Here is a 20,585-nt window from a genome sequence, read left to right on the forward strand (position 1 = left end):
CCACTGCGTTGAGTGTGTGTGTGTGTGTGTGTGTGAGTGTGTAGATCCCACTGCGTTGTGTGTGAGTGTGTGTGTGTGTGTGAGTGTGTAGATCCCACTGCGTTGAGTGTGTGTGTGAGTGTGTGTGTGTGTGTGTGTGTGTGTAGATCCACTGCGTTGTGTGTGTGTGTGTGTGAGCAGCCGTGTTTAACCCCCCCCCCCCTGAAGGCTCCTGACCCCGGGCCCCTCCCAGCTGAGGGAGGAGGACCTCCCTGGGGACCTCCAGTCCCTGTCGTGGCTCACCTCTGTGGACGTGGCCCGGCTCCAGCAGATGGCCCACAGCAACGGGCTGGAGCAACAGACAGGTGAGGGGGGGGGGGCAACGTTCAAAACGCAGCGTGTCTCTGATTGGACGGATCCTTCTGGATGTCTGGCCTCTGCAAATAAAAACACAGTTTTATATCAACAGATGATGAGCAACTCCAGACTGATGTTTCTGTCATAACTGTTAACCGTCAGCGTCAGAGATTCATCCATTTGAAAAGCTTTTAGTGGAGTTTGAATTATGAACTTCTACTTTTCTTAATATTTGAGCAGATTAGGAAAAAGAATAAGATACTGAAAGTGTTTGACAAGACGATCCAAAGTCTTCATCCTGAACTTAATTGTGAATCATTTTCGACTGTTGTTAACGTCTGGACGTGGTTTGCTTTTTATACGCCGGATTCTTTTGGCATCAAAAGTCAACGACACATTCAGCCCCGTTGTGCTGGACGCTTCGACATCTTCAAACCCAGAATACCAAATCAGAACTCGGTGGACGAATAGAAAGCAAAGAAAATTAAAGATCTGATGAAGTCCTGCGTGAGGTTTTAATTCCTCACAGTAATGCGCCCGTTGCTCCTCACAGCCCAGCTGAGCAGCATGTCTGCGGGTCAAGACGCCATGCTCCACCTCCAGAGCAACATGCAGCACAGCCCTCTGGGCATCAGCACCCACAGCGGGAGTGTGAGTTTCACACCACGCAAAGTCAAAAGTGCACCTGTTCTATTTGATCTGGTCGACTGACAAACATCACCGGCTTCACAGATGTCTCCGTACTCGCTGAATGGGATGCCCTCTCCAGGATACCAGTGCCCCACCTCAGTGTACCAGCCCAGCCCCCAGCAGGTGTACTCTCTGACCCAAACTGGACAACAGGTACTGAACGCTCCGCTAGTTCTGGTTGGTAAATTGGTCAAAATGAATAAATGCTCATTCAAAAGTTCCTTATTATTTCCTCTTTATGATGACAGTGTTCAGCTGGTGGGCTGTATAGCAACGTCTCTTTCAACAACCAAAGTCTTTTCACACAACCTCGCCTGGCTCCACAAGACCAGGAGCTGCAGCCCAAGTCGTTTCCCAAGCCGATCTACTCCTACAGGTGAGACCTCGAGTCGAGAACACGTGACCTCCAGCTCCTCTCCTGACGGACCGTCGGTGTGTTTCACCTTCTCCGCTTCGAATGACTCATCAATCTTTCCTTTGGTGATTTCCTCTCAGCTGCTTGATTGCCATGGCGCTGAAGAACAGCAAAACTGGCAGCCTGCCAGTCAGTGAGATCTATAGCTTCATGAAGGAGCACTTCCCTTACTTCAAGGTACGAGACTCTTTAACAGGACAGAAGAAGTGTGTCGATGAAGCGTGTGACTCATGACAAACCACTTCCCTCCTGGCAGACTGCGCCTGACGGCTGGAAGAACTCCGTCAGACACAACCTGTCCTTGAACAAGTGCTTTGAGAAAGTGGAGAACAAGACGAGCAGCTCTTCCCGTAAGGGCTGCCTGTGGGCACTGAACCCCGCCAAGATCGACAAGATGGAGGAGGAGATGCAGAAGTGGAAGCGCAAGGACCTCCCAGCCATCCGCCGCAGCATGGCCAACCCCGGTGAGAAACTGTTAACAGAGGAACGAGTCCTTCAAATCTGACGTCACGTTTGAACTCAGTCTGAACATTTGGGGTTTCTCCTGCAGACGAGTTGGACAAGCTGATCACCGACCGGCCGGAGAGCTGCAGACGGAAGGCTTTGGAGTCCGGCCCGCCCCGCCCGCCCGGCGGCGCCGCCCCGATGCAGCCTCCGCCCGTCCTCACGCTGTCCCTGCCCTGTTTGCCCATGCACCACCACCACCACCACCACCAGCTGCAGCTCCACGCTCAGGCCCGCCTGGCCCCCATGTCCCCCGTCCCGGCCCTGACTCCTCCCCTCCACGCGGCCCCCGACTCGTCCCACAGTCCCCTCACCAAGCCGCCGGAGGATTTCTACAGCGTGCATGGGGACACGCACGCGGAGGTGGATGCACTGGACCCGAGCATCATGGACTTTGCCCTCCAAGGTAAATATATGGGTGTTTTGTTTGCTTTATAATCTCAGTGTGGTTCCATCAGAAGACTAACCGCTCCATCGACCCGCTCAGGTAACCTGTGGGAGGACATGAAGGACGACAGCTTTAACCTGGATGCTCTGGGCACCTTCAGTAACTCACCTCTCCGGCTATCGGACTGCGACCTGGGATCAGGCAGCCTCACCTCCGGCTCCACTGGCGTCAACCTGCCGCTGTCCGATGTGCAAGTGACGGGCCTCTACGCATCCTACTCCTCCCAGGACCACCTGTCCTCTCAGTACCTGGGCGCGCCAGCCAACAAGCCCATCGCCCTGTTATAGAGCAGCTGGACCGCCTCCTGCAGTCGTCCAGATTCATTTCACCGTTTGTGGATATCCGTGGAGCCGACTGAAGAAACCCGAGGTCCAAGTCTGACTTCTGGTTTCTTTAGTGTTTTAAAACCGTACAAACCACACAGCTGTTCTGCAGTCAGCGGGGAGCTCCTCGTGGAAGATGTTTCAACATCATTTCACTTGCGGTCCAGAAGAAAAATGCTCCTTAAGACCTCAAAGGGCTGATAAGTAAAGACGTGTCATGGCTCTAAGAGCGCGTCAGACTTCTCATCTCTAGCTTCGCTGAGAACAAGGACTCGATGGAGACGTCGTGCAGCGTTTCTCCTTGAAGGCCTCCCGTCCTGTAGCTCCCCGTCTCCGGTCTGTTGTGCTAGACATTATTGCTGTGATGTTTTATTTATATTTATGAAAAGGCAGCTGGAGAAGGTGATGACTCCATCGATCTTTTGCTGTATATATTTGAATGTTTTAAATTGTTATCGCCACAGAAAAGCTTTCCTTCGCCTGGATTTACCCGTTTCATTCCAAAACACTTTGAATGATCCAGACTTTACACATTATTCCTTTACACATGTGATAACATGCCTCAAAGTCAGACGTATATTATGTTCATTAATTTGATCACGATACAAATCAAAGGGGTGAATAAAAGACGTTTGTTTTGCCAAAAATATATCAATGATATTTATTAAGTCTTCAGTAGAATACATGACAGGCCAGAGGTTATGTACATTTAAATGTCACTATTGATCAGAGGAGAGGCTAATTAAGCCGTTGCTTGGCAACCACTTTGGCGATTATTGTCCAACCTGAGTCTTAAGAATTACTGCATTACATCAAAGAAATACCTCCAAAAATTAAAGAAAAGCTCAGAAGTATCACAACGTGTCGCAGTATCTCCGATCCCACACACACACACACACACACACACACACACACACACACACACACACACACACACACACACACACACACACACACACACACACACACACACACACACACACACACACACACACACACACACACACACACACACACACACACACACACACACACACAGCTGAGCTGGACAACTAAGTCCACAATACATATTTTTTTTTTTTTTTATATCTTAATTAACATTTCTGCTTTACAAGACAGGTAAAACCAATATGTCATGCGTTTGTTTTACTTGGGACTAGATCAAAGAGTTGATCAGTTGTCCGAGTTACATTCAAAGTCTCACATCAACGTTATCGATCAGCGACACGCGGACTCCACTTCATGAAGCTCGTGCAGCTCCTCAGTGAACGGACCCAGTCTCACGTCACGCAGCCCGGTGACGGCCACCGCCTGAAACCCGGGACGCTCCGCTGAAGGGACCGAACGCTTACTTCACAAACGTAAAAGACAAACTCTTCGTCGACCCGTCGGTCCGGATCGAGACGTCGCTGCAGAAAACGCCATTCAACAGCAACGTTGACGGCAGTCAGAGCCCTGCAGTGGTCACTCTGTGCCCCAGCTAGACCCTGATATAAAAACACCTTGACCAATACAGTGCAATCAACGAGAGAATGGTCTTTTTCTCTGATCAATAACACAACCTGGTGGAGCTCCGCAGCCTAATTGGTGCTGGCGCTGTCCATCGTTGCAAGCAGATGTGAGAGCTTGGCCCTCTGGGACGGGCTGATGCTCTGGCTCATGTGGATGATGCAGTCCATGGCCACGTCCGGGTTGGCCTGCACGAGGCTGCAGACGACACGCCGGAGTCAAGCATGGAACCACGGAACATGCAGAGATAGTGAAACTGTATGTATATATATATATATACATATATATAGCAGTATATTTTGTTATTTCTGCATCAGAAAACAGGACTTTCATGTATCTGAGGTTTTGCATATAGGACTCCACAGCTTAGGTCAAGAACAGGATGGACTTCAGACTTCTACTCATCACCTACAAAGCCCTGAACAACCTGGCCCCTCCCCCTCCCTCTGACTCCTCCCCCTCCACGCTCCAACCCGTTGCCTCAGGTCCGCCGGCACAACCGCTCTGAAGACCATCAGGACCAAGCGCCGGACCTGGGGTGACCGGGCCTTCTCAGCACCCCCCCCCCCTCTGGAACGCTCTCCCATCCACATCCGTCAGGCTCCCCCCCGACCATCATTTAAGCCCTCTAAACACACCTCCTGAACTCTTTCCCCTGCTGACCCCTGACCCCGATACGACCCACAGCTCCTCCCGTCTGCTTTCCTTCTCATTGTTACACGTCCTGTTAGTTTGTTCTGTCTGCTCTCTTTCTGTTCTGTTCGTGTCCCCTGTGAAGCGTCTTTGGGTACTAGGAAAGCGCTCTAGAAGTATACATTATTATTATTATTAGATGTGCCCTTCAGGTCGTTTGTGATAAGTGATTTAGGATGACGCCATGAGTCAGCTGTGGTGTGATGTTCTTCAGGCCGATGGAGGGGTTGTGACTCCACCATCGTGTCCCCGATGGGTCGCACCGTGTGCCTGAGTGTGTTTACATACCTGCGGATGCGTTTCAAAGTGTTTTCCCTTTTCAGGTACTTGATGTTCTCTCGGATGCCGGATCGCACGCCGTCCTCCTTTGTTAAATGCTTCTCGAGCCACTCCACTGCCACTCTGTTGTTATCCCAGAGGTAGGCCTGGAGACGCAGACAGTCTGCGGTCAGCTTCACAATCAAGCACTCGGAAACAACAGCAACCACATGTCTGCAGGCAGCTGGGAAAAACTGCAGCTGGAAAGTTATATTAGCTTTTTAAGACTTTAAGAAGTGTAGATAATGCTCATCGTATTACGTGACAACAGAACTCAGAATCCAAACCACACGCCCGTCCGCCGTCTCCGGCTGTCCCAGCGTACCTTGACTGTTCCTTCCGTTTCAACAAACCAGCGTCGGAGCATCGACTGCATGTGCCCGTCGCTCAGGTCCTCGTCGGCCTGCAGGATCTCCCGCTTCACCACCTGCTCCAGCAGGAGCCGCCGCAGACGCCAGTAGAAGAAGGGCCGCACGCTCTTCCAATCCAAAATATCCTGTAAGAGTTTCACTAGAATTACTGCCTCACAGTTGTCTTTTTACACAAGTTCAACGACACACACACAGTCATAACATCGGAGCGTTAGTGAAGTGCCCTCACAGTGATGACGCCCTTCTCCTGCATCCTCCCTGGGGTGTCGTGGAGATCTACGAACTGCACTGCCACCTGGTGGTAGATGGGCAGCAGGAATTCCTCCCTGGCTTTGAGCTTTGCCTCCAGCTCTCTGCTCTGCTTGTCGGGCAGCTCTGGGGACGCTGATGGAAACAGAATGAGTGACGGATATGGAAATACAACAAGGTAAATACGTTGGTTTCGTGGGTCAGTATTTACCAAGCTGCTCAACCAGACTGGCATAGACGGAATCCAGCCTTCTCATGGTCTTCAGGAGATCCTTCCTCCTGTACTTGATCTCCACGGTGCCCTCAGCCTCCAGCACCCCCCCTCTGGACACAGAGCGCACCGGGGAGACAGAAGAACAGGATATCTGGTTATTCTCACAAACACACCTGTTGCTCAGGTTGGAAACTCAGAGGGGTAACCATGATGCCTGATGTACCTGCTCTCCCTGTCTGCATAGAGCTCCATACACAGTGGGTTGATGGTGGGGTCGATCACCACCCAGGATCCTCCTCTCAGCTCCGCATGCGGTGGGATGTACACCAGCACCGGCTGGTGGAAACCACGCAGGGCGTCCACGATGTAGGCGCCAAACTTCAGTATCTGGTCATACATATCTGGAAACAAAATGGGCATAAATGTGCGTTTTTATTTCATTTAAAAAAATGTTTTTAATGTAATGCAAAGCTCAGTATTAATCTGTTACCCTTCATTCCACCAGAGAAGCCCCTCCAGTTGGCAAACACCATGAGAGGAAGATGTTCACGGTTGAAGTCACAAATGGCCTGAGCCGTCTTAAAGGCCGAGTCTGGGTACCACACCTGGCCCGCCTGCTGCAGCACCTGACACACACACACAGGAGCAGAGGTTGTTTAAGAACAAGCGTGTGTGACCTTATGAGATTTGTACACGTCCAGTCGAAGGATAAGTCTTTAGAATATTTCCCATAAAACTAGAGACAGAACCATGGTACAAACATGCTGCGACTTGCCAAGGACATTCAATAACCGGCCAACAAGTCACCTGGACCATAACGCGGGAATATGAGGGAAAGTAAGAGATATGCAAGTTAACATCTGTCCAGATGAGTTGGGGTCGATTTCTAGAATCTGATTGGTTAAAAACATCTAGTGAAGGGAGGAATATAATCCGGACTTCGGGATTCTGATTCTTTGGAGCGGTTTGTAATTGTTGTTAATTGCATTCCTGAACAGGAACCCTTGAGGAGAGAACAGAGGAGGATCCCTCTCCAGGATGGACAGGTGTCATAGATGTCATGTGACCAGAAGGAATCATTACACACTTATTAAAACACAGGAACAACACAATGAAGATGACAGAGTGGATGAAGAGTTGGTAGTCGGCATATTCCACCATCCAGACCTCCACCATCCATCAGGTGGAGGTAGAGAGGAGGAGTGGGCGGAGTCTCAGCAGTGGGCGGAGTCTCAGCAGGGCCATAGTTGGTAGTAGTCATCTGGGTGGCTTTGCGTGATGAGGAGCTTTTGGCGTGTTGATGGCATGTTTGTGTGAACTCAATGACATGAATGTCGCGTGTTACGTGACGTTTAAATCAAACATGTGGCGACATGAACTCACTTTAGATTCTGAGTCCAGGTTTGCTGGATCGGCTGGGACCGTGAACTCAACCGTCCGTGTTTCCACGGCGATGACACCGAGGGGAATGCCTCCCAACCTGTTTTAATTAAACAAAGTTATTAAACTATTTTACTGTGTGATTTAATAAAAAACATATATATATAATATTTGAGTGTAAACAGGTTTACCGGGCTCGGCCCACGACGACCGTCTGAGCCCAAGACTCCATGATCTCCATGAAGGAGCCGAGGTCGAAGAATCCGCTCTGCCAGGAACCTCTCACCGCTAGTCACATGGTTCAGGAAGAAAAGGAAATGAAGCCGGCCGATGACAGATTCAGAGTTCATCTCACATGTGGACACTCACTGGGGTGAGGTCTCCCAGCCAGCATCCAGCGCGGGTTGTAGGGCGCTTTAGTCGGAGTGTATTCTATCTCTCTCTCCACTGGGTCGGTAGTCAACAGGACGGGCACAGGCGAGAGTTTGTTCTGCAAGGAGAAGAGGAACGATAGTTAGTGATCCGAAGGGTCGGTCGGACACCTAAAAGTACCACCGCGTGAACTTTCACATGTTCAGCCGAACCTTTGGCATGTAGGAGAGCCACTTGAGGATGGTGAAGACGCCCTCGAAGTCGTCCGGCACGGTGGTGTGCGTGACTCCGTTGTTGTGCATGATCTGGATCCCTCCCAGCTGGTTGTTGGACGTGTACACCTGTCTGCCCAGGACCTGCACAGACACTCACGGTCAGGAACTGCTGTAAACTGACCACAAATGGGCAATCCACATCAGTGGGCCTGCCACATCCATTACTGACGTGTTAGATTCATAATAATATCCAGTCTCGGTGTTCTCTCTCGCTCACAGCTGTTCACCAGATCCTGTTCTTGCAGCTTCTTGGAACACGCCTGTGACGGCTCGGGCCATCGCCCGTGGGTTTCCCCCAGAGAGTCGACGCCACACAAGAGATACTTGACAACGTACTTCATGTCGCTCAGCAGACGCACGGTGGCGCCGCTGCTCACGCTCAACTCCTTCTGCTTCTTTTATGGGAGAAGCGGCAGCAGCCGGCTGATTACCAACCAGCCAGCAGCCGAGGCCAACGAGACCCCGCCCCCTAGCTGCCACCACGCCCTCGCCTAACAAGCGCCAGTACCCATTCAGCCCACAGCAGATACCAACTAAGTCATCTCTCTTTTGATTGGCTCTGTCAAACTCGTGTTAGCTTCATGCGCCACTGAGCGACTCCAATGAACGGGACCGCCTCCACCGCCGGTTCCAATCGATTCATCAATGAACGGACCCGGAGTTCATCAAATATCTTCTACTCATCAATAACAATGGCATTGGGGCGGCTGCAGCTCAGGGGGGGTCGTCTTGCAACCCCAAGGTCGTCGGTTCGATCCCCGCTCTCCCCATTAGTTGCATGTTGAAGTGTCCATGAGCAAGGCACTGAACCCCCAGCTGCTCCCCGGGCGCATCACTGCAGCCACTGCTCCTTCATCACTGAGGAGGGGTTAAATGCAGAGAACTAATTTAACCTGGACTCTGGGCACCTGGACTCTGGGCACCTGGACTCTGGGCACCTGGACTCTGTGCACCTGGACTCTGTGCACCTGGACTCTGTGCACCTGGACTCTGTGCACCTGGACTCTGTGCACCTGGACTCTGTGCACCTGGACTCTGTGCACCTGGACTCTGTGCACCTGGACTCTGTGTACCTGGACTCTGTGTACCTGGACTCTGTGTACCTGGACTCTGTGTACCTGGACTCTGTGTACCTGGACTCTGTGTACCTGGACTCTGTGTACCTGGACTCTGTGCAATGACAATAGATTGAATCCAATGTGTGAACCGATGACCTCACCTTGTTCAGAGCACCTGCTCCAGTCAGGATGATGTGAGAGTTTTCCACCTGAATCACTCTCTGTCCCAAACGGACCAGGTAGGCTCCAATTCCAATAGTGCGACACGTCACCTGTGAGAGCGGAGCAGGTGACTCACGCGACAACGTCCCAGAGAATCACTTCTTCCTCCAGAGGAGTCAGAGCCACATTCTCACCATGCTTATTGTAATGATCTCATCGTATGCCTGAGAGGATTCTCCAGCGATGGTGCCAGAACCACGCAGGTTCTCGACCCCGAGGCCGTCGCTCTTCCCGATGACATCAGTGATGATGTACCTGTACGGTGATGAAGACCATAAAGACCACATCTCGACTCTCCAAGTCAGCCAAACTGATGAGGCGTCGTACCTGGACTCTCCACCTTCCTCCACGTGGTGGCAGTGCACAGCGTTGGTGGAGCTGATACGGGTGTAGTCCTGCGGTGTCAGGTAGAGGTACTTGAAGCCCTGCAGGGAAATGGAAATAACCCATGATAAGCAATGTTTAACCACACACACATTGCTGCACTACGTCCTGTGGTCAGTGCCTCCACTTGTGTCGTGTAAATATTAGTAGAAACACGTTTCAGGGGTCACCTTGTAGAGGTCATCGGGGTCAATCCAGGCCACCTGGAACATGTGCTTGATCTCTTCAGCGAGGCCAATGCGCGCTCCACTGTTGGCCGAGACGTAGATGCGGGGAACGCCCTCGGCCCGAGCCGCCTCAGAGGCCCTGAGGAACAGCTCGTCCTCTTGGGGGCCAAAGGAGCCGATCATATGAGTGATGTCGTTGCAGATGACGATGATGACTCTGCCCTCTGGGTACTCTGGAGTCTTCATCTCCAATCTGAAGGCAACCATTCCCACCTGGTGGAGAATAGCCGTTAGTGATGATCAGCATCAGCACACTGGGAAAGCATGAAGGGACATGAATGCTTTAGAGGCCCTACGTCATTGTCTCCAGGCAGGCGGTTCATCTGCACAAGTCGGCCTCGAGGGTCCAGGACCAGCTCGGTGCACATCAGCACGTCTTCAGGGTATTTGTCCCCTGGACCCCACAGCTTGAACAGCGCCTGTGGGAATGTTTTAAGTTGGACTCAGACAGCTGTGGAACAAACAAAATACGAAATAAACCAAATTCAGGTGTCGGTACCTGTCTGAACATCTCGGGGAAGTCATAGACGTATGTGGTCCCGAGAGTCTGAGCCTGGAAGCGTTTGGCCTGCAGCAGGTCTTTGGTCACATACGGAGTGTTGATCAGCATGCCGTGCAGAGGACCATGCTTATCTCCATACGACTGGAACATGATCTGGAGAGGGACATCAGTGATTCATGTGACCGTGAAAATGCAACTTTAAAACAACGACACAGAACTAATCTTCTCCCACATACCACGTCTTACAATTCTTTACACACAAAGTCTAAGTTCAGCGTCCTCACCTGTCCAGAGCTTCGGTTGGTGACCTCCTTGTACAGACTGATGTCCAGGTAATAGCCAGACTCATTAGTGAGAAACAGGCGGACAGGAATGGCGGCCCCGGTTGGCGTCAGACGGATGTTGATCTTCAGCTCAGCCTGCAGGACCCGCAGCTTCCAAAGACGGCTGCCGTAACGCATCACCATGGAGCGCACCGACTCCTCTATCTGGGGGTCAAGGAGAGAAGGTATGCACAAAGAGGTCCTCTACGGGTCTGTCATCATGAACAATAACACTTGTCTAGACGTGCTGGACACTGACTTTAGAGGGGTCCATGATGACCGTGGGGACAAAGTTGAGGAAGATGTGGTTGCAGTCTGTGCGGCCCGCAGTGTTACTGAAGGCCACCTCCAACTCATCCATGGCCTCCAGCAGGAGACGCTCGCCCTCGTTTTGAAGGTATTCAAAGGAGGCTTCCTGGTTGTGTATAAAAAGAGATTTAAATCACCCCAAAAAATTACCACTAACCAAATATGACCAACATTTTCTTTTAATCGAGGAATTTTAAGCCTTTCACATGGTGAAAAAAGTCAAAATTGTGTGTCTAGAATCAAAAAGCTGCGATTTCCAGTTGCTCCACTGACCTTCGTAATGAGGTCAGAGTGGCGGATGATCGCTCGGATGAAGTAGCGGTAGTCTGTGACCTCGGCGCCCTCCTGAACGCGGGCAGCCCCGAGGTACAGCTGCATCTTGTGGTTGGCACAGGGCACGGCGGTCAGGTCGAAGTTCCTCATGCGGTTCAGCTCCAGCTGAAACGCTAAAGCCGGCTCCAGATTACGGTAAATACGATCCTCCTGGAACTGAGGACAGACTCACATCACCATCATCATCATCATCATCTCAGCTCATTAACTAACTGCGATCTGAATATCAATTCTACAATTCCAGGTTCAATAAAGAAACACGTACCCCATCTCTAGCTCTGAAAGTGAAGAACTTTGGGAATTCTCTCTGTTGAAATGACATATTAAAATAAAAACAATCAGATAACAACCAAAGCAGTTATAATGGGATCTTTACTGAACAAAAGTAGTGCAGCGATTTGGACTAAAAGATTTGAGCTGCAGTGCAATGCAGCATGACGTCTAGTCTAGAGACGACAGAAGATATGAATAAATACAAATGTAATTTCTAGTATTACAAATGAATATTAGCCATTTATTTACTTTCTTGAACTATGAATTAAGGACTCAGTTACCAGTTACATCATAACATTACATCACATGTCATGTAGCAGACGCTTTTATCCAAAGAGACTTACAATAAGTTCATCAACCAAGAGAACAAACTAAGAACGACAAGAATACAGAAAGTAAAATTTCTTCAAGATAGTCGAACTACAAAAGTACCATAAGTAATAACATGATTAAAACCATAAGTAATACCATAAGTAGTACCATGAGTAATACTATAAGTAGTACCATGAGTAATACTATAAGTAATACAATAGGTAGTACCATAAGTAGTACCATGAGTAATACTATGAGTAGTACCATGAGTAATACTATAAGTAGGGCTGGGCACGTTAACGCGTTAATCTTGCGTTAACGCAGCACTTAATTAACGCCGACAATTATTTTATCACGCATTAACGCATGTTTTTTTTTTTTTATATATTTTTTTTTTTAATAATTTTTTTAGACAAAAGACAATACATAGACATAACACCTAGAGGACTATAAACAATGCAGACGACAAAACAATGGACATAACATCATAAAGTCAGAGTATTTGTGGGGGAAAAAGAATCTCAACAAATGACGGCAGGTATGAGACGCCCTCAAGACACACGTCACACGGAGAATACACGAGCTGGATGAAAAGGAGAGGATTGCAAAAGCGACAGCTTCACAACGTGCACCCTGTTGCTCTCATGGGGACGACTGGACATCGGGTGACCAGACGTCCAGTTTTCCCCGGACATGTCCTGCTTTTGAGCCCTAAAAAATGCGTCCCGCAGGGATTCCAAAAACGTCCGGGATTTTGCTTCGTCGGATATTTGTTTTTCTCTGGGTTTTCATAAACTCGTATTTACCCCTGACAAATTTTGGAAATGGTATCTCCCTTCTTAGTGAGCTCTGACTGTAGAGAGGACAGTCATTGGTCGACCGATCTCAGGGTTGCCAGATACACGATAATTATCCTCCAAATACAACCATTTTGAGCCTTTGGTACAATACTTCACCATCTCCAATCTGGCAACACGGAGCACCTCGCCGCCTCCACTAGTTCATTGTTGTTTGTGCGGCATGCTATACACTACAACCAGCGCCGCCGCTCCCATAGCGCACTACGCGCTGCGAGGGCACAAAGTCCTGAGGGGCTCCACAAAATAGGCAACTAAAAATCCTCATAGTTATAATAATTATAATGCGGATATTATTTCAGTCCAGAAATATTAGGCACCTTTTAGGCATGTATATCACAAAACAGGCAGAACAAGAGAGATGTTTAATCTCAGCCCCCCCCAGACGAAGTGTCCTCTTTTTCACAAACTCAAATCTGGTCACCCTACTGGACATCACTCTGTAACCACAATGACCTCGGAGTGACTGAGCATTATATTGATGAGAAGTGGGCGCTGCATTCACACGCCCTGACTGATGAAAACAGAGGAGACACATGATGCTGAAACGTGCGGGACACTTTACTGAAGTTGCACAGCAGTGGAATGTGACAGATAAAGTCACCACACTGAGCAGATAGAGCACCAGAGATGATCGCTGCTGCGAGACGACTGCCTTTGATCATGACCCTGCTTCAGTCTCCAGCGTTCTGTCACAGTGTCTCTGCATAACAGTGCATTTGACAATGTCCTGACAGATTTTATGGCACTTTAGTTCATATGGCAGAACATTTAAAATAAGTGTCAAGTTCTAGGAATTGACAAACTGCACTGAAAGTGTTTTCTGGTGTCTCACTCTAACAGGGACAACACATGTTATGGCACTTTCATTCATATGGCAGAACATTTCAAATAGAAGTGCGCTATACACTACTTTTGAATGAATTATTGGATTTTGCGTATACAAATGCGATTAATCGCGATTAAAAATTGTAATCGTTGCCCAGCCCTAACTATAAGTAATACTATAAGTAGTACCATGAGTAATACTATAAGTAGTACTATGAGTAATACTATAAGTAATAATATGAGTAATACCATAAGTAATACCATGAGTAATACTATAAGTAATACCATGAGTAATACCATGAGTAATACCATAAGTAATACCATAAGTAATACTATAAATTAGAGCCATTTCAGTGCCACTGAAGTGCTAATCTGTGTTTTAATCCAGGTTTAGTCTGAAGATGTGTTTTCAGAGACTTTCTGCTGTCCTGATGTCAGTGGGGAGCTGGCTCCACCAATCAGGAGCCAGGACAGCAACCAGTCTGGATGTAGAGTAACGAGCTGGAAGTGACAGAGTCACGAGTCGATTGGCTGTTGCGGAGCGAAGGTGATGGGGTGTGAGGTGTGACCACATCCAGGATGTAGACGGGCCCGATCCGTTGTGGTCGGATGCTGCTCACCGGTTACATCACAGTACCGACTAAATTGTGTGTATTTACCTTCTGTGCAATCAGAAATGTGATTCGCCTGATTCCATATTCAAAGAGGACGGCACGCTGTTAAAAAACAACAACATTTTTGATTAAATATAAAAAACTAAAACAATACCTCACACTCATAACCATCTGCTCCATGTGAAGACGCTCGCTGACCTTTGACTGGGCGAAGGCCGTGAAGGACGTCACCAGGGCGTCGCTGTCTTCTGTGTCTGCGGTTTTTATGGACACGTTGATGATGTGGATCGGGTTTTCTCTCGTGTTCTGTAGGATGAGGAAGAACTCGGTGGCTGTAGTGATACAGATGAAAATATCCGTTTTATTGATAAGACGCTGCCTCTTAGACCCCCCCGCTCACCTTGAACTCCTCCTCCTCAAACAGACTGGAGTGGGACTCTGAGAAGGGAGTGCTCTCCACGAGGGGTTCTGCAAAGCTGCTGAGAACTTCGTCAAAATGCCTGCAAAAAGAAACACATCAACATGCAACTTGATTTGTACTCCGATCTTCACAATATGTTCCCCTTATACAGAGGAGAGGAGGAAACGTCAGGATCAAGTGAAAAAGGGACCTCTTGAAGTCATCGAAGCAGTGGAACGCCACCATGGCGCCCATGCGCTGGCAAGGGGGCGAGAAGGCGCCCTCCAGAAAGAGTTCGCTGCTCTCTCGCCTCATTTTAAACCGGCTTGATCCGGTCACTGGAACGGGAACCCTGAGAACGAGACACAGAGCCTGAGCCGCCGAGCCGTCTCACCACAGGCTCGCCTCGGCGAGAAGGAGCAACACTGAGCAGCCGCGACGACAGAGATGCAAACCAGGGACGTGCGGTCAGGGGAGGCGGGGCCTCACCTGTCAGCATCGCAAACTATGTTCAAAGAAATGTGAATATTTCTCTCGTGATCTTTGATATAAATGTAATTTTTAAACGATTCCAATCATGTTTCTAATCTTTTTATATCTTTTCAGAAACTGTTTAAACTAAAAGATGATAAGGAGGACATTTACAACAAAGTCACAAAGGTTTTTGTCCAGAATGATATACGAATGGACTTCATTTACAAGTAGAAGTTAGACTATGCATACGCTGCAGTAGGCTAGAAAGCCTATTTTGATTTGTATCACATGAGGATGAATTGTGCAGTTAAAAGCTCACGGCGGGTGGAGAGGAAACGCTCCGTCTCTGAGCCGCTAGACAATGGTGGAATCAAACATGTGTGTGTAGAGAACGCGGATATAAATATGAAAAACAAGCTGCAGTCAATGTGCAAGCTGCCAACTGAATGGTGATGCAGCCTCTGGGTTCATATGTTTGTAGATGTGCCCCACCGCACGTCACCGATGCACAGAGAGCGATTAAAGCTGGCGTCTGGATGCGTTTGACAGGAAGCCAGAACAATCACCTCATATCCAATTAGAACGACACGCAGTCGACGGGCAGAATGAATTGAATTGGAAATGATTATGAATCCTTGTCATCCAGAGCGATTGTTGCTACGTCTGATTGGGAGTTTCAAATCTAGAAGTCTGATGGTTCAGAGTACAGGCGCTCCATGCGGCAGCAGCGCAATCTGAGGCTGGTAGTTTCTCAGAGGAACATGGACAGGCATGAAAACGGGTCAGGAGTGAAAAAGGTGAGAAGGATAGGCGAGCGCGGGGGGGGTGGGGGGGGGGATAATCTGTAGGTCCTCCATTCTGACACCAAGTCAGTGATCGGGCCCTATAATAATAGTAATATTGTGTATAATATGGTCATTCATGAACCAACTTCCTTTTTTTTTGACGTGAACAAGTCTTCAAGTCTTGTGCTCTGCTGAGCCACGAGTCTGTTCCTCGAGTCTGGTCCTCGAGTCTGTTCTGCCTCTACCTGGTTGTCACGATCTTCTATACCATACCTGCCATAAATATCATGACACTGATACAATACCATAAAAACAGTCTACCATAAATAAGACACTGGTATATTTATCTATAATAGTAATAAATAAAATATCTGTATGGTTCACTTTTTACCAACTTTTTCAACACTTAACAAATGGCAGTAATATTAGTTTTAGCCTACAAGATATTAATGAAACTACATGGAGCCATCATAGCATTGATGATCACTATGAGGCCGTTAGTCTGTGACCAGATGATCCACAGTTCATCAGGATGAGCAGCTGGAGAGTTACACAACTTTACAGACTGAACTTAAACATTTCACTTCTGGCATCTTTTTTTATTTTTAAAGCCGAAAATTCCGCCACTTAAGGCCCCTCTCTGTTAGCGCTGCGCAGTGTGCGCAGACAGCTTGACACTGAGCAGCGCGTGCGCTCTGATCCCGCGCTCTTTTAATGAAGTATCGATACTAAAAATATCGCTCTTAACGTACGGGTACTTTGTTAGCATCGCTCCACCGTGCAGCGCGACAGCAGCAGATGTAGCGGACTAACATTCAAGCTAACCTAAACCACCAAACGCTGAAGACATCTGAACGCTGATTGGCCGAGACGAGACACGTCCCATCAAAGATGTTTTATTGCGAAGAGCACCACGCCACATTTTCTCCGTGTCCCACTCCAATCTCATAAACGCCGGCCGGCCAATTGACCCCCCCCCCCCTACCCCAAAACAAAAACTCTTCAGATCTACACGATTCACGTAAGTCACCTATTTTGGTTTCAAAACGGCGAATTTCGCCGAAAGGTGAGGGATTCTCATGCCTGATGGAACACATGAAACATATGAACCTCTCAAAAAGCTCAGGATTGTTAAGCAACGAAAAAAACAGATGAAGAAGCTCCGCTAAACAAAGTGAATTAAGAAGGACTCGCTTGAGGAGGACTTCAGCAAATCTCTGGATTGAAAAGCAAAAAGAAAGGAGTACCACAGCCCACTGTGCATGCATTGCTGTGAGACACACACTTGCTCAGGTGGGCTGGCTGGTTGGGAGGAGCTTTACTCTACCTGTTGTGAGTAGAGTTGCTTCCTCTGAAATCAGATGATGGACAGGTGAATATTAGCAGTGGATGATCAGACTGTACCTCCACCTCAATGCATGACGAGTAGATTAAAGAACTACACAAGATGCTGTGCACAATCACACTCGTGTCCAGTGGGTAAAGCATTCACCGTGAGCCATGAGCAGCGACAGCAGCTGCGTATCGGCTCTGCACCACTGAACAGGGCAACGACTCAATGTGTGTTTACTGGTCCATCAGCTCAACGTCATGACGACGGGACGGCTGAAGAGTCAAATCATGTTTGGTACAGCCTGGATTCAGCTGTCAACAGCCATTATTTTATTAAAAAGCCCCCACACACTGACATCACAGCCTGGATGTGATGTCTGTCCTGGAAGTGGCAGCACTCGTTGTTTAAGAGTCTTTGGAGCCGCTCAGTGACGGGTTGAGCCGTACCTGTTGGGATGTGACGACGGCAGCATGAACTGGAAGTCCACGGCGCACGTTCCGTCCTGCAGCTGGTGATGCTGGATGCTATTCAGCTCGTAGGCGATGTAACCTCTGCGCACATACACCTGAGTCAAGATGAAACAAAAGGTTATTACTGCGTAAGAAATAAAAAAGCCAAGGAAAGAAGGTGTTGACGCCGTGCCGTACCTCCAAGGCAGCCATGCAGACCACTTGGTTGGAGTGATAGAAGAAATTGGGCAAGACGTCAAAAATGGAGGTTTCAGAGAGAATAAGTTTCTGTGCCAAAGAAAAAAAACAAATATTACATTTGATATTGAAGCTGCTCCAAGAAAGGATGATGAGAGCTACACCTCTCAACACAACGAGGCTGACCTTCAAGTTCTCTGGACAGAACTGGTGGCCGTACATGTCAATGGCTGACAGGAAGATGGACTCCACCTGGTTGTGCCTCAGTTCATACGACGGTAAATGGGACGCAATCAAGACCTACGGCACATTCACAAATATATTATATAAAGTCCATATAGATGGAATAACCTAAATAGTGTATATAGGTCTCACAAAGTATCCATCTTGAGGTATCCGGTCTTCTGAAGACATTTAAAACAAACAGAAGTGCTCGACGGACACGCTACCTGTCTGGCTCTCAAGGCGACCTTTGAGTTCTCCATCTTGCTGAGCTGCGTGAGCTCGTTCAGGAGGACCATCAGCTCGTCTGCTAGCATGGAATCCCTCCCACACAGATGGTCCTACACAGTGCACACAGTGTCTGTCACTAAAGCATTCGGGCTGAGGTCTGCGTCTCTTATGCGCGGCGGTCTGGAGGCCTTACGATGAGCATCGTGACGAGGATGTTCTTCTTGGACACCTGGGCGTGAGAGAAGATGTAGTCCAGCACGGGGCTCATGTCCGGTTTGTGCTGCTCCCGCAAGTTGATAACACACTTGTCGTAGTGAGCTGCGTGAGAGAACAAGAGCACCGAGACGTGAGATACGACAAACAACCTGTGGTGGTGAAATAAATGTACTCATCGAGAGTTTGTTCTGGTCACCATGTTGAAACTGTATCTCCACTTGCAGGTATCTCTTCAGCAGATCGAGCACCACAGACTTCATGTAACCTCGGATTCCACTGCGGTACCTTGACCAGCCACATTCAGACATGCATCAACCGATGGGGTGTCGATCCACACGTTACAGACTGCTGCTGTTCAATCTGCGTCTCACTCAACAGGATCAGCACTCACCTCTGCACCAGCTGAACAATACTCTGCGTGTTCATGAAGAACACCTCTCGGTCGGGCTTCCTCTGCAGGGTGGCAGCATGGCTGTCTAGAATATTTGCAATCTTGAATAAACAAAAACAAACAGATATCAGATTACATGAAGAACATCAAGGTGTCACCGCGCCGCCACTCACCCGTTGGCTCGGGAACTGGCAGAGGACCGAGGTGATGTTGCTCGCGTACTGAGCCATGACTTTACGGATATCCTTCTCCACGCTGGGAGGAATACGACTCGCCAGGCTCGTCATGATCTCCTGGAGTTCCAACAGCGGCAGCGAGGGGTCCCTGAGGGTCTTCATCAGGGTAGCCACCCACTGCTTCAGCTGCAGCCGTGAACACGGACACACGGTCAACACCGATCACTTCAGATCTGCAGAGGTGGAACGCCTGCCGGTACCTTGCTGCTGAAGAAGGGCTCTTCAAGGCAGTAGCCGGCCATGACTTTCACCAAGTTGTCCAGCACACAGTGGAACACCTGGTGAAGCTTCTCTCCTACAATGGGCAGTGGCTGCTGCGGGGGCAATATGGCCGTGTTGAGCTCCACCTACGACCGCAGGGGGAAGCAGGAAAGAACAGAAACAAATAAAGAATTAAGCACGGGACACAGAAAAATATGAATTCCCAGGCACAAATAAAAGGCCTATATTTTAAATTGTTTAGCCAAGACCTGAACGTCACAACAATGTTGTACACAAATGTGAATTTCCGATCATTTACCCGATGGATACTGCTGGCGTCGTCCAGCTCGACGCGTGCCACCACGCAGCCGGGCTCCAGCACGGCGCCGGGCCGCTTCACAAAGCGGACGCAGCCAGACTGCTGCACCGTCAACGTCATCACCATCTTCATCACCTGAAGCCGCAGCGCAGACAGACAGTGAAGACCAATCCTGCATCCATCAGGAAAGAGATTTGACCAGCAGGCGTCACATTCACCTCCATCTCTGCATAGGTGTCTCCTGAGAAAACATGGTCGCCGTCGTCCAACACGTAGTGCAGTAGTTTTCCGGCAGTGGGCGACCTCAGCATCGTGGGATCCGTCTCCTTCTCAAATACACACGTCTTGTTGTCGACAGTGACGCGGTAGCTGTGGGATATGAGGTCATTGATAATCATTAATCACGAATAGATGAAGCTCGAGCGACAGAGTCGAGAGCTCTTGCCTGTCCACTTCCTCCTTTATGTAGGTGATGTGGCTGCTGCCGTCATAGCACAGCAGGAGGCCCCCATCACTCAGCCTGTGGACGTCTATCTCGATGTTGGAGCCGTTCAGAATGATGACATACGTTGTTGGGGATTGGCGAGCGACCTGCCGGGAGCGGAAGTGATGAGGTTCTGATTAAAACAGAGAAGAGTCAAACGAGGACCGTGTGGAGGGAGCAGAGCAGAAACCTTGAGGCAGAACTTGACTCCTTCGTATATCAGGTCCACACTGACAGAGTTGAGGAGGCTGGCTGCGGGCAGAACTTGGCCTCTATGGACGCAGTCGTTTTTAATAAGCCAAATATG

At 49.0% G+C, this 20,585-nt stretch overlaps 2 protein-coding genes across 6 annotated transcripts in view; one reads left to right on the forward strand and one right to left on the reverse strand.

Annotated features, from left to right (window-relative positions):
- The window catches only part of foxn4 (forkhead box N4), a 7,946-nt gene extending 4,376 nt beyond the window's left edge, over nucleotides 1-3,570 (forward strand). Inside the window, exons 3-10 of the mRNA XM_056420154.1 lie at nucleotides 208-344; nucleotides 890-987; nucleotides 1,069-1,179; nucleotides 1,275-1,402; nucleotides 1,522-1,618; nucleotides 1,698-1,905; nucleotides 1,992-2,351; nucleotides 2,433-3,570. Of these exons, the coding sequence (XP_056276129.1) occupies nucleotides 208-344; nucleotides 890-987; nucleotides 1,069-1,179; nucleotides 1,275-1,402; nucleotides 1,522-1,618; nucleotides 1,698-1,905; nucleotides 1,992-2,351; nucleotides 2,433-2,680 (1,387 nt within the window). The 3' untranslated portion in view covers nucleotides 2,681-3,570. The remainder of the gene's footprint in view (nucleotides 1-207; nucleotides 345-889; nucleotides 988-1,068; nucleotides 1,180-1,274; nucleotides 1,403-1,521; nucleotides 1,619-1,697; nucleotides 1,906-1,991; nucleotides 2,352-2,432) is intronic.
- Nucleotides 3,363-20,585, reverse strand: part of acacb (acetyl-CoA carboxylase beta) — a 27,101-nt gene continuing 9,878 nt past the window's right edge. For 3 of the 5 annotated variants that reach the window (XM_056420150.1, XM_056420149.1, XM_056420153.1), the window contains 39 exons: nucleotides 20,469-20,550; nucleotides 20,240-20,385; nucleotides 20,013-20,163; nucleotides 19,795-19,929; nucleotides 19,475-19,621; nucleotides 19,212-19,400; nucleotides 19,039-19,139; nucleotides 18,844-18,932; nucleotides 18,625-18,749; nucleotides 18,428-18,541; nucleotides 18,165-18,278; nucleotides 17,979-18,068; nucleotides 17,778-17,896; nucleotides 17,326-17,349; nucleotides 14,951-15,091; nucleotides 14,740-14,839; nucleotides 14,538-14,645; nucleotides 14,385-14,441; nucleotides 11,721-11,762; nucleotides 11,396-11,611; nucleotides 11,073-11,228; nucleotides 10,775-10,978; nucleotides 10,488-10,643; nucleotides 10,285-10,407; nucleotides 9,932-10,201; nucleotides 9,705-9,802; nucleotides 9,512-9,632; nucleotides 9,317-9,427; nucleotides 8,035-8,178; nucleotides 7,820-7,940; nucleotides 7,642-7,738; nucleotides 7,454-7,550; nucleotides 6,561-6,696; nucleotides 6,294-6,471; nucleotides 6,068-6,180; nucleotides 5,837-5,991; nucleotides 5,562-5,732; nucleotides 5,207-5,343; nucleotides 3,363-4,423 (listed from right to left, as the gene is read on the reverse strand). In XM_056420150.1, the coding sequence (XP_056276125.1) occupies nucleotides 4,297-4,423; nucleotides 5,207-5,343; nucleotides 5,562-5,732; nucleotides 5,837-5,991; nucleotides 6,068-6,180; nucleotides 6,294-6,471; nucleotides 6,561-6,696; nucleotides 7,454-7,550; nucleotides 7,642-7,738; nucleotides 7,820-7,940; nucleotides 8,035-8,178; nucleotides 9,317-9,427; nucleotides 9,512-9,632; nucleotides 9,705-9,802; nucleotides 9,932-10,201; nucleotides 10,285-10,407; nucleotides 10,488-10,643; nucleotides 10,775-10,978; nucleotides 11,073-11,228; nucleotides 11,396-11,611; nucleotides 11,721-11,762; nucleotides 14,385-14,441; nucleotides 14,538-14,645; nucleotides 14,740-14,839; nucleotides 14,951-15,091; nucleotides 17,326-17,349; nucleotides 17,778-17,896; nucleotides 17,979-18,068; nucleotides 18,165-18,278; nucleotides 18,428-18,541; nucleotides 18,625-18,749; nucleotides 18,844-18,932; nucleotides 19,039-19,139; nucleotides 19,212-19,400; nucleotides 19,475-19,621; nucleotides 19,795-19,929; nucleotides 20,013-20,163; nucleotides 20,240-20,385; nucleotides 20,469-20,550 (5,005 nt within the window). In that variant the 3' untranslated portion in view covers nucleotides 3,363-4,296. The remainder of the gene's footprint in view (nucleotides 4,424-5,206; nucleotides 5,344-5,561; nucleotides 5,733-5,836; nucleotides 5,992-6,067; nucleotides 6,181-6,293; nucleotides 6,472-6,560; nucleotides 6,697-7,453; nucleotides 7,551-7,641; nucleotides 7,739-7,819; nucleotides 7,941-8,034; nucleotides 8,179-9,316; nucleotides 9,428-9,511; nucleotides 9,633-9,704; nucleotides 9,803-9,931; nucleotides 10,202-10,284; nucleotides 10,408-10,487; nucleotides 10,644-10,774; nucleotides 10,979-11,072; nucleotides 11,229-11,395; nucleotides 11,612-11,720; nucleotides 11,763-14,384; nucleotides 14,442-14,537; nucleotides 14,646-14,739; nucleotides 14,840-14,950; nucleotides 15,092-17,325; nucleotides 17,350-17,777; nucleotides 17,897-17,978; nucleotides 18,069-18,164; nucleotides 18,279-18,427; nucleotides 18,542-18,624; nucleotides 18,750-18,843; nucleotides 18,933-19,038; nucleotides 19,140-19,211; nucleotides 19,401-19,474; nucleotides 19,622-19,794; nucleotides 19,930-20,012; nucleotides 20,164-20,239; nucleotides 20,386-20,468; nucleotides 20,551-20,585) is intronic. The other 2 variants (XM_056420151.1, XM_056420152.1) reach the window with 2 other exon arrangements.

Source organism: Pseudoliparis swirei, chromosome 7 (assembly GCF_029220125.1).
Source record: "Pseudoliparis swirei isolate HS2019 ecotype Mariana Trench chromosome 7, NWPU_hadal_v1, whole genome shotgun sequence".
NCBI lineage: Eukaryota > Metazoa > Chordata > Actinopteri > Perciformes > Liparidae > Pseudoliparis > Pseudoliparis swirei.